At 37.8% G+C, this 13,496-nt stretch overlaps 1 protein-coding gene across 1 annotated transcript; it reads right to left on the reverse strand.

Moving 5' to 3' along the window:
- Positions 1-853: 853 nt before the first annotated feature.
- On the reverse strand, positions 854-4,667 carry LOC308701409 (beta-1,3-galactosyltransferase 2-like). The gene is made up of 3 exons (XM_081383681.1): positions 4,445-4,667; positions 2,403-2,464; positions 854-2,171 (listed from the first exon to the last, which is right to left on the reverse strand). Exon 3 carries the CDS (start codon positions 2,150-2,152, stop codon positions 1,172-1,174), a length of 981 nt encoding a protein of 326 aa, XP_081239807.1. The 5' UTR covers positions 2,153-2,171; positions 2,403-2,464; positions 4,445-4,667; the 3' UTR covers positions 854-1,171.
- Positions 4,668-13,496: the final 8,829 nt, after the last annotated feature.

Below are 13,496 nucleotides of genomic sequence, written 5' to 3' on the forward strand. Positions count from 1 at the left end.
TTAGTTTGGTATGTTGTTAGACCTTGAAGGGGAAGTCAGGTAAAAGTTTGTCATATAGACTCGAAGGAGAAGTTATCAGATTTTTATAATGAATAGTTATATAAATAGTTTACTATCTTATTAATTAAAAATCCACAATTCTCATTAATAATTGAACTAACTATAAACTAGCAGAAAAAACAAGAATCAAATAGTCCAGATAGTTTAATTCATGTAAGCAAATATTTACTTTCTTCTTCAGTTAAATGACGACCATAACGTAATTTAGGTAGTTTAAAACATCATGAAGATCATATTTTGAAAGGTTTAATTATTTTGTGAAAATGTTTAGTATGTGTGAACTGTAAAGTTGTCCTTCAGAGTCAGCAAGTTTGAGGTGGATGAAAGTATGGTTATATAAATGCTGTGGGAGTGTCCATGTAGGTTTATATGACCAATGACTTGAATGATATTTAAATTGGCAGGCTATTCAGAAAGAAAATTATTATATTATAGTAAACACTTCATATTTAAAGTCACCATGACAATTCTTTTTATTTTTTTATGGAATATTGCAGTTTATAATAAATTATTTATCTGTGCAATTTTTCATATTCTTGATATAAAAGAGCTTCCCCTCCCTCTTGCAGCGTCATCTATTCTCTGATGATGTGTTTACTGGCAGAAGGACGGGACAACCTGTCACTCACATGAGATCCACCAATAGCAAACCACAACAATCCAATGTGAACAATGATCAGACAATTAACCAATGACAATACACATGGCAGGATCACATGACAAACAGGGAATCACATGACAAGACACAGAAACATGACAATGATAAGAAAACCCAAACCGTGACAAAATGGATGTATTAAGAGTAAAATTTTTATATTGTTTTCATGTCAGTTCTCAAACAAAACTGTAAATCATCAGAGTAAATAAGCAAGTTTTAAATAATTTTAAAAAATATGTTTTAACATGTAACACTTGTTTAATTGTTCCTGAGGATATGTTCATGATACAAATGGTTTCACTTGAAAGAAACAAATAAAATGCTCTCTCACACACACACACACACACACACTTTTTATACACATTTTGTAAACTGATGTAAAGTGAACCAGTACGCCAATGTAACGTTTTTTTTTTGTGGTCAGAAACATAATATGAGGAATATTCGGGATACTCAGCATGGTTGGCTGGATGAATTAATATCTGTCCAATACGAAGTCATCTGATTTGTGTTTTCTGTAAGTATTGCTATTAATCTAGAATAGTAACAGCGATTGTACTGCAGTAGTTTCACCACAAACAGTTCGATGTTTGGCGGTTTGGTAGGGACGATACCTAAATGCTCCAAACACATTCCAAGATATGCATCCTCGATATATATGGGCTTAACTTCCCTTGCTCCTAGTAGAATCTTTTGTGGGAGGTCCATAGAAATGATGTAACACATGCCCAGAGGATAGGGAGGAAATGTGTCCCTGGAGTACACGTCGTAGGGGAGAAAAAACCTGTTGGATGGGTCTCGTATTACAATGCTGTCATCCCACACTAACCCGGTCATGTAGTTGTGTTGTACTGCGTTCAGACCCACAAGCATAGTTATTAGGTTGTTCACGTTGAGGAGCACGTCGGCGTCCACTTTCACCGCGTAGGACGCCTGTTGACATTTTTCGCTGAGCCATTCAAGCATCACCATGGTTTTAATGGTCAGATTCCTGTAGGAATCCTGGAAGTTGCTCTGCAGAAGGTCTGTGTATTGTTGGCTCTCATTCTGGAGTTTCTCCTGCAACATCTCTTCATCGTTTCCACTGTGTACGCCTATAAGAAACAGAACCAGCACCACTTTGTCCCCAAAAACCTTTTGTTTACCCCACGTCTTCCTGATGCCATTGCGTGCATCAACGTCCCCAGGGGGCACGGGGACAATTGCCACCAAGTAGGGCTTTTGTTGTTCACATATATCTGGCTGGTCAATGATGAATTCGTATTTTCTGGGGTAAGCAACATAGTAAATCCCTGATACTTCCTGAAAAGGTTCCTTGGTTGGTTCTTCGGTCCTTTGCAACCACTTTTTTGTCAAAGGGATATAAGTGAGAGAGAGCAGTAAAAATGTTCCTGAAACCAGGAGACAAACCAGTAACCCCTTCTTTAAGGACATCTTTGTGAACGAGGCACAGCTGAAAGAGCACAAAAAGAGACTAGGTCAATGACAACTTTTACATTTAATGAAAGAAAAGTTACATTTAATGACTCGGAAATGGCGTAAACATCAAGTAAAAAGAAATAAATGATTTGCATGTTGCACCTTAAATGTGTTGGAAATATTATTTTATTGTATTCTTGGATACCATTACGTTTTGGGGAAGTACCACATGATGTTATCTGATTATTTTAAGAAACTAACTGACCTTTTCACACAGTCACGAGGGTCTGCAGGGGTCACACCGTTGTCACGTTGCCGAACCTTTATCTGAAGATAGACATGAGACTGTCAGGTGTCAGACATCCCAACCTACAAAAGTTCATTTCAGGGAGGTGTACCCCCCCCCCCCCCCCCCCCCAAAAAAAAATGGAAGGAGGACAAGGATATGACATTTCACCACAAAGTTGTTGTCCCTAAAATATATAAAAGCATAATACATAATTTCTATAGGCTATAGGCCTATGTATTTATTTGTTCATAATGTTACAATTTGTAGATTACTTTTACTATTTATAAGCTATACTATTCATGTAAACTGCTTTTATTTATATTCCATTGCAGCTTTAAACAGGTCTAATACAGGAATAATATGCACATGAATGAAATGAAACTTCAACATGTCTTTTACAATCACTTAACCCGCCATGGGCAATGCTGAACAGCTGAAGTCACTGTTACAAACTGTACAGCGTGCAAGACTATCATTATGTTTTACTCTTATAAGACAGGGGTACACTTTCATGTAGTCTGCCGTAAAATGTATCTTGTAAAATGTAAAATGTTTTTTTGTGGCACTCTCCCGTTGCCATGGCGCTCCTGTTTCTAGATACACTGAACTGATTAATTCGGTTCGGGACTCGGGAGCAGAGATAAAACCCGCCCACACTGACAATTGATTGGTTGATTTAACGAAACCAATCAGATGCTCTCTATCTTACGTGCGCACACACGCAAGGTCTCTCCCTCTCCCTCTCACAGCAGAGCTCTGGCTCGCTCGCTCTGGCTCGCTCGCTCTATTCCGGGAGATTTTAACTCATTTGCGGGTATCAGGGAGCCGCTATCAATATGCGGGAGACTCCCGGAACTTCCGGGAGACTTTGGATGTCTGAGGTGTTAAACAGTAAACGTAGGCTACCCCTGCATTTGAGACGATGGCTTAAATCCAATGCCTCTCATTAAAAACCCAAGGTATCGAGTTTGACGACATATAGACCTTATTCACAGCAGAGCCATCTTTGATTTTTAACAGGAATGAAAGTGAGGCTATGAGGAATACAGACATACATCTCTTCAGTGGGTTGTACTGTTATTTAAAGTGTTTTTGGATTGTTCTGCTGACGAAACACTGCAAAACTATATTTCCAAGAAATTTCAGAAGACAAAAAACTCCAGACAATATGGGCTGTGGGAAATTATAAGTGATATAGGAGATTTATACAGCTTTTTTCAATACAGCCAAAACGCAGTAAGTTTATCCCTCACAGCCTTGCTTTCATATCTAAACGTTCTAAACGGGGTGAATACAGGTAAAGTGGGACATTTTCTCACACAGTAATTTGTCTTTGGTTCTGTGTTAAAATATGTTCCAAATGACTTCCTCATACTAAACCGTTTTAAGTAGCTAAAGATCTTGACAACAATATACAGGTTCTTCTTTATTTATATAAAAACTTGTTCATATTCATATATTTTCCATGAATTTCATGCAATAAACTAACCTTTATTGTCAAAGTGGGACGCCTAGTTCTTTTAAATATTAATTGTATTGATGTTTTACAAATAAACAATGTATTTGTAAGAACAAAAAGTAGATACTTTATCAAATATCTTCATTTATCTTTTTAGACTGATTAACATCTTCCCTAATTGCTGGCCCTGACCTTTTGTCTTCATTTCCTAGATTCTGAAATGGTTTATTATTTTATCAGAAGGCAAGTACAATAAGCAAATTTTAAGAGCAAATTACACATTACACATGAACCTAATCATGTAGACTTACCGATAAAAAAAAAACATAATCGAATTTTGACCAAAATTATGACCCACAATTTCCGCCAACAAAAAAAATCTAAACAATTCCCCATTCCCCTCACATATTAGCCTAATTCAAAGCGCTGTAATCTTGACAACCCCGCTACTTAAACCAGACCTCATGTTTCTTCCTTATAATGCGCACTGTAAAGTACGGCAAAAAACTGTCATGTGAATTAAACTCTCGAAATGAGGAAAATAAATATATCTGCTTACATCAGTCCGCGGTTTACGTCAGCAACACCTGGCGACCAGCTCCGAAACGCGTTAATACCTGATGCTGCGTTTTACTCTGGCCGTTTCGACAGCCAACAGCACAATAACAGAAATATTCAATAATGTCCAAGTATTCCAGTCGATTCTTATGGCAGCAAACAGGATCCTGTTTAAGACAAAACAACAAGTGTGTCCTCACCTCTAGCTATAGCCACACCCGCCCACCTTAGGCTATTTTGCGCCTTCATTTATTGTCAAAGTAGGACATCTGACTGATTGATCTTTTAAATACATAATTTAATTGTAAAAGCGAATTTTAAGTTAAAAATGTAACTCTTTAAGTTAATATGGGATATGCTTTGATGCCTTTAAAAAAAATTATTAGGCCTAATTACATTTTAGCCTACATTTAATTTGTCTTTTTTTTTTCTTGACAGCTTTTTTTGTGCAATTTGTTACACACACACACACACACACACACACACACACACACACAAATAATAATAATAATAATTAAAAACTGAAGTATGGTATTTGAAATTATATTTATGTTTGAGCATCAAATTGTGATCATCATCGTTAATTACTAACACAATCTCTACATTAACAGCATCCTCAGAGTTTCAGAACAGCGTGAAACATTCCAATCAAAATCAAAATCAGAACAGACAGGCTTCATATTTGTCATAGTGTATAGCCTATATGTATAGCCTGTAGGCTACATTTTTTCACTATCAACAACCACTTGAATAGATGAGCTAGCGTCCTGTTTGTTTAGCAGAGCTTTGCTGCCTTCTAGTGGCTTTAAAGCAAGTATAGCTGATAGAAAATCCAAAGTCAAGTTCCTGTTCTGACTCTTAAAGGTACAGTATGTTGTTCCGAAACAGAGAGTAAAATATGTGCAAACACTTTTCTTTTAACAATGGCCACTTTGGTAGTTTTGGGGTAGCTACTATAATATTATACTACATAGCCTATAATAAAAGAACTGGTTCTATAATGAATTTAAAACCTGAACCAAACATATTTTTATTCAAAGATCAACAGTCTGTCATAGTCTTTAGTCTGCCACAAAAAAAACAACATTAAAATCATGAACTCAAATGTCATTGTGAAATAAAAAATAAAAAAAGACTGTTGTAACATTGCGTAAATCGGACATTTCAGGCCAAAATTAGTATTACGACTAAATTGTTGGTCATTAAATAAGAAAACTAAATAATTGTGTAGATGATTTGCTTTGTGTAACCCGACATCAGACATTAGGCCGAAGTATTTTTTTGCACACAGTGCCGCGACCAATCAATCACTCCTTGACTGGCTGCCTGCACTGTAGGCTACTCGCGGCTGTGGCAACTTGCGCTCCCTTATCAATTCATTTAAACCATAGACAGTAAAAGAAATGGACACTGCGACCCCATTGGAACTCAATTGAGACAAGTGAAGGGTCGTTTTAGGTGCTGAAGAAAAAAGTGTTACAACCGTCCCCGGTCTCCCCTAATTATGTCATTGTGAGGGGACAAGAAACATTAACAAAGCCGTTTTCATAGGCACAAGATTAATAATGCGTGTACATGTTGAGAATTAATACAATTTGTAGCCTTCAGTAAATTAAAAAAAAAGTTCAGCTTTAGGAGGGGAAGAGACAGGGCAAGATCACTGAGAGAAAAAGACATGTAGGCTAATGGAGATGAGGAGAGAGCAGGTTTTAAATCTATTTCTTATCCTTTTTTGGCCTTCAAATGCCTTGAAATGCACATATCAGAGAAATAAAAATGTTTAACCCCATATCAACTTCAAATGTATGACCTCTTTGATTATAAAGCCCTGTCTACGGCCATATATTAGGCCTAGATCAATAATGAATGTGTACATATTGTGAATGAATTTAATAAACTTAGTATAGCTTTCCTCCTGGTAGCTTTGTCTGAGAAAATGATTCATAAATCAACCTATCAGTTGACCCTATGTTTACTTTCTTCACTGATAGACAAACGTGAAAAGCCTATAGCCTATCAGTCAAAGCTCAGCTTTAGGAGAGGAAAAGACAGAGCAAGATAAAAACAAAGAGAATAGGAGTGTGATGCTGATGAGGTGAGAAAAAAAACAGCTGCCCGCACATGGTTTTAAAGCTATTGTTATCCAATTTTTTTGGCCTTCAAAACATCTTAAAATGCACATATCAGAGAAATCAAAATTTTCTCGGGGGAGCATGCCCCCGAAACCCCCTAAATCACTCACATTCGGGACCTCATGATTATATAATCCTGCCATATGCATGTTACTGGATGAATGAATGAAATTAGTTAATAATGAGCATTAGACCAGATAACTTTTTTTTTTTAAATCATACCCTCATTGGGGGCTGAGCCCCCCTAAAATTAAAATCCTAGAATCGCCCCTGCTGGTCATCCTAGTCCCTAAATAGCCAGCAATGCTATGAAGTCGGTTTTATTGTCAAGTTAGGCGTCGCGCACAATGTTACTTCATACCCTGAACGTCGTTCTGCAGTTGTGTCTGCAGGTTATCGCATGGACTTGTGAAGTGTAGGCTATAGAATTAAAGGGTGCGGTGAGGTGAAACTGGTTATAGCAGTGGATATGCCTGCCAGACAAGTGTTGTAATATTCCAGTATGATGTAGCCTAATCTGCATCAGGCTGCTGGAGTTGGCACCAGTGCACACAAAACGAATTATAACGGACACATTTTCAGTGTCGCACCGCGATCCCTTGTGCCATCACTTTTGAATGAATGAATGAATGAAATCTTTATTTCTAACAATTAATAAAATAATAATAATAATAAATTTAAAAAAGACAGCAATGCGTATGAAATATCCATACAAATAAATAAACAAGTTTTAGCATGATAATCAACCTGTTCGAAAAGGGATAGGTAGAAGCCTTATCAGGCTTATCAAGACCTACCCCAGTAACTACCCATACCAATTCACATTTAAACAAGAAAAATCAAACATAACGTTTTAAATAATAAAACAATTAAACATAAATTTAAATAATGCTTTATCTTAATATTAAGAAAAAAAGCATAAACAAATACCATTTCAAGCAGCATTTACAACCATAATGAATTATCATTCACCCTCTCCACTTATGTATTTATCAAAAATAAAACTTTTGTACCTTTTTTTTAAATTGCAACATATTAACACTTTGTTTTATCGAACTACTCAGACCATTCCACAAAATCACCCCACAAATCGAAATACACATAGCCTACTTTTGAGTTTTGTCCGAGTCCTATGTTGACTCAAATTTAAATCCCCTCTCAAGTTATAACCCCCAACCCTATCTGTAAATAACTGTTGTATGTTTCCAGGCAACTGTTTATTTATTGCTTTATAAATTAATTGAGCGGTCTTAAATTTAACGAGATCATTAAACAGAAACTTTTTAAACAGAATGCAGCTGAATCAGCAGTTCTGTTTTATTTTTTTATTTTATTTTTCAGAACCTGCGGGGCTTTTTGCCAAGCTGTTTAAATACACGTTGGAAAAAGATACCTGGCTGACATTACATCAGGTATCCACAAAATGCAAAGTAGCCTACACTTCCAAAACCATCCAGAAAGAAGTGATTGAAATTTTGGCATCCATGCAATCTTCCTCACTATCACGTTTCACAGTCCCCGCGTAGTGGAAGCTCATTGACTGCTAAAAATTTCACAACACCTGCGTGCTTTTTATGTAATACTATAGTCTATAGCGATTCTTTTCTATCTGTTGGGGGCCGAGCAAACATGCTACGGTCTCTCCCAACACCAGTCGGCGGCAAAACTCTGTCCATGAGGTCGAGGCTTGTAAATGAGCTTGGCTGCACGCATGTATTTGAAGACCGCGATCACGTTATAATGTTGCTTTCCAGTTTCGAAAACCTGTCGAAACGAACGCGTCATTTTCAGAGAAAGCAACACCGAACACTCGACACGGAAAACAAAAGCATGCATCGCGATCTACAGAATATTCAAGCGTAGCCTACGTACAGCCGTGACTGATAGGCTACCATAAGGTAACTTATAATTATGTTTCCTTATAAACATTCAATGAATTATGTAGCCTAAACCTAAAACATAAATTCTGTTATCCTAAGAAATTATTTTCTGTATATTCTTCTTTATCTTTTCTCTTCACGTTCACTACTGCGCAGAATCCGGTCCCAAATCAGCGCAAGACGTCAGCGCCATATTGGGACTTTGGCGGCTTCACTTTTCTACAATGAAATGAATGTGCATCGTCAATCTTTTTTACAGTCTATATGCTTGTGCCATGCTGTTGTATTAGGGTAAAAGAGTAGCAAAACGAGCAAAAAAAGCTAAAAGAGTTGCAAGAATTTAAGAACTTGCACAATAAATATTCGTAGGCCTACTTGTAGCCTACGTGAACATTACACTCACAGCTCCAATGTGAAAACTTGTAAAATAAAAATCTGAAGTTGAATGTTGAAATTTGCACTCGCAGACACAAACCTGTATTCTGAATTTGAAGCGGCAGACAATTGTGTAAAATGCGAATCAACATCGTCAACTGTTTGTCTTGAAATGCACAGTCGGGTATGACGAGGCAATAGATGTTTGGTTACTGATTTCGACTACGCCACTCCAATTTTGTTTGGGTAGGAGTCCCCAAGTCAATAAAGGGATTTCCCGCGAGGCTATCCAATTAAATGAATAAACTTAAGGCAAGACTGCTATAAAAATGAATACATCGCTTTTATTAAATACATGGATTCTGGTCTCATTCGATTTCTTTCACAAGCTAGCCACGTTTAGTGATACAGGGTGGCAATAGAAGAGACTATGTGGGGTAACAATACTTCAAAAAAAGAAAATATACACAACAAATGAATAAATACAATACACCCCAAAAAGAAATTACAAACTTTCTACACCGCACACTACATATACAAATACACACCAAACTTTCCACACCACACGGGTGTATAAATCAAAATGAGTATCTTCCCCCACTAGTTACTCTATTGGTAGCTGTTGGATATGACCTAGCTTGGAGCTCACAAAATAAACCATAAAGAAAATACAATGGATTAATTTTTGGGCCAACAACCAAACAAATAAACAAAATAAACCGTTTACAATACCATAATCCTATTAAGAAACTTAAAAATAAAGGTAGGGAAAAACAGTGGTCATTTGCACTGGATGGATCGAATTCTTATTTCAGAAGACACTGGAAGTACAACTGTCGTTAATGTCCACTGCTCGTCTCGTTCAGCATAGCCAATGTGAGGGCTTTTAAGGAAACTTCTGTGCAGTGTACTGCAATGGTAACCCAGTGTCCACAACTCATCCAGTCAAACCTTCTCACCATTAAGGTATTTAAACCACATGCCTAAACAAAACAACAGAGCTTGTTCTTCCAGCGACCGACCATGCCAAACAATTCAAGCACTGCAGCCATTCCACCCAAAAGGAAGTGACATATTTAAAGGGAAATTACAACCTCTACTGATACCCTCAGTAGCGCCCTCTACTGACCTGGCTACATACACCCCTGCTTTAATAGTCACCGTCCCGGTGAACCACCCAAAAGGCAATCACTACTGCCAAGGCCTAAAGGGGATTTACCAAGCACAGCATTAAAATAGGCTGAGAATTCTATAATATTAGCAACATTACAAGACTGGGCACGAGGCCGCAGTACACAAGGGTCGTCACCTTCTTCTACCAAACACAAAGCTTCCTGTCGGGCATCTAGAAAACTTAGGGTAGGATCCAGCCTAACATGGCGACGTAATTCACAACGAAGCATGCCATCTCTCACAAATTCTATAAATTGATCTCATAAATCAGTGTCTGGGTTAGCAAAGCATGCTGGGTCTTTACGTTTAACCACGTCCCTGAAGGATATAAGAGCACGAAAATACTCTCTCAATGATTCTATAAACTAATCTCATAAAACAGTATCTGGGTTAGCAGAACATACTGAGTCTTTACATTTAATCACGTCCCTGAAGGATATAAGAGCATGAGAATACTCTATCAATGATTCTATAAAGTTCCCTCATAAAACAGTGTCTGAGTTAGCAAACAGGCTAGGTCTTTACATTGAATCACGTCTATGAAGATCATAAGAGCATAAGAATACTCTCTCAATGATTCTAAAAAGTTCTCATAAAACAGTGTCTGAGTTAGCAAACAGGCTAAGTCTTTACGTTGAATCACGTCCATGAAGAACATAAGAGCATAAGAATACTCTCTCAATGATTCTATAAAGTTCTCTCATAAAACAGTGTCTGAGTTAGCAAACAGGCTAGGTCTTTACGTTGAATCACGTCCATGAAGAACATAAGAGCATGAGAATACTCTCTCAATGATTCTCTAAAGTTCTCTCCTAAAACTGTGTCTGAGTTAGCAAACAGGCTAGGTCTTTACATTGAATCATGTCTATGAAGGACATAAGAGCATAAGAATACTCTCTCAATGATTCACCTTCTAGTTGTCGTCGCTGGAAGAACTGCTTCTGAAGACTAATATAAGACTGAGAGCACCCATAAACACTGGTTAATATATTAAATATTTTCTCAGTGTCGTCTCGCTCAGAAACTGGACGGAATCTAACCTCTGTCCTAGCTTCACCACCCAGTAGATCAAAAATGGCCAAAACCTGCTCAGAACGTAGCATTGGTCGCATAGACAGATGATGTCGGGCCTCCTAAACCCAATCCTCTACAGTTATTGAGTCTTGGGATATTCTCCCAGAAAATCTAGGACACTTGCGTTCTCGTGGTACATAAACATAACGTTCTATGGCTCCCACCGAACTTGGTGTAGTAGAACCACCCGTAACACCTGTACCAACAGAATGAGGTTGTTGTTCTCTTATAGGGAGAACACCCGTAGGGGCAGAGGATGAGCTCTGACTTGCCTTTGATCTAAGTTGTGCCTCTGATTTAAGTTGTGCATTTTCTACCTGGAGCTGTTTCACCAACTCAGTAAGTGTCCTAAGCTGAGCTGACACATCCTCATCTGCCATCCTAAATAAAACAGAAAAAAACAAAAAAACCAACAACTCAAGACAAGACAATTAATCAAACTAAATTACAGGAGGCACCGCTGTCTTCAGGCTTGACCACGTTGACCGATGACTTGAATCCTTGACCACTGTTTTCCCACCTTTCAAAACAACCACACAAAAAGAAACAAAACAAAAAAAAAAATAATATAGGCCCAGATAATCAAAAACAATAGCAATAAAGCTTTCAAGCAATATCCTGCCGACTACGCCAAATGTGACGAGGCAATAGAGATGTTTGGTTACTGATTTCGACTACGCCACTCCAATTTTGTTTGGGTAGGAGTCCCCAAGTCAATAAAGGGATTTCCCGCGAGGCTATCCAATTAAATGAATAAACTTAAGGCAAGACTGCTATAAAAATGAATACATCGCTTTTATTAAATACATGGATTCTGGTCTCATTCGATTTCTTTCACAAGCTAGCCACGTTTAGTGATACAGGGTGGCAATAGAAGAGACTATGTGGGGTAACAATACTTCAAAAAAAGAAAATATACACAACAAATGAATAAATACAATACACCCCAAAAAGAAATTACAAACTTTCTACACCGCACACTACATATACAAATACACACCAAACTTTCCACACCACACGGGTGTATAAATCAAAATGAGTATCTTCCCCCACTAGTTACTCTATTGGGAGCTGTTGGATATGACCTAGCTTGGAGCTCACAAAATAAACCATAAAGAAAATACAATGGATTAATTTTTGGGCCAACAACCAAACAAATTAACAAAATAAACCGATTACAATACCATAATCCTATTAAGAAACTTAAAAATAAAGGAAGGGAAAAACAGTGGTCATTTGCACTGGATGGATCGAATTCTTATTTCAGAAGACACTGGAAGTACAACTGTCGTTAATGTCCACTGCTCGTCTCGTTCAGCATAGCCAATGTGAGGGCTTTTAAGGAAACTTCTGTGCAGTGTACTGCAATGGTAACCCAGTGTCCACAACTCATCCAGTCAAACCTTCTCACCATTAAGGTATTTAAACCACATGCCTAAACAAAACAACAGAGCTTGTTCTTCCAGCGACCGACCATGCCAAACAATTCAAGCACTGCAGCCATTCCACCCAAAAGGAAGTGACATATTTAAAGGGAAATTACACCCTCTACTGATACCCTCAGTAGCGCCCTCTACTGACCTGGCTACATATGGATGACCTAGGCCTACAGTAATTTATAAGTCCCAGGAAACTTTGAAGTCTTTAATGCTTTGAACCCCGTATGTAGCCTACATGGTATGGAATTCATCATAGTAGGCGCGTTGAGGACGACTGGCACAAGTGGGACAATTAATTGGTTAATGGCGCCCAGCTCTTGTGTGAGTCTGTCACATATATTAATTATATCACATGGAACCGATCCAACCGATATAGATATCATTCCACAAAGTGACGATGTCACTGACCATTACATGGTAACTTGCATATTACGTACTCCTGTAATATATCATGCTGCGCCGCGTTATCGATTAGGCAGAACAATCCTTCCATCCACCATAGATAATTTTTCAAACAGCTTATCGGATCTGTCTCAGCTGCTCAGTGAACCCAAACAAACAGATGAACTTGAGGAATTAACTAGCACTATGAGCACCATTCTCTCTGGATCATTGGATATTGTTGCGCCCATTAGATTAAAAAAGGTCAGAGAGAAAAGTAAAGCACCATGGTACAACAGTACTACGCGTGTTCTAAAGAGAGAAACCCGTAATTTAGAGCGTAAATGGAAACAAACCAACTTAGAGGTCTTTAGAATCGCATGGAAAGACAGTATGTCACGTTATAAAAAGGCCCTAAAAGCGGCCAGGGCTGAGCATCTACGCAAACTAATAGAAAACAACCATAACAATCCTAAGTTCTTATTTAACACCGTGGCGAGACTAACAAATAAACAGATGTCTCCTGAACAAAGTATTCCATTACAGTTTAGTAGTAATGATTTCATGAAGTTCTTCACTGAGAAAATAGAAAACATCAG

The sequence above is a fragment of the Scardinius erythrophthalmus genome (assembly GCF_964197995.2).
Source record: "Scardinius erythrophthalmus genome assembly, chromosome: 14".
Classification (NCBI taxonomy): Eukaryota; Metazoa; Chordata; class Actinopteri; order Cypriniformes; family Leuciscidae; genus Scardinius; species Scardinius erythrophthalmus.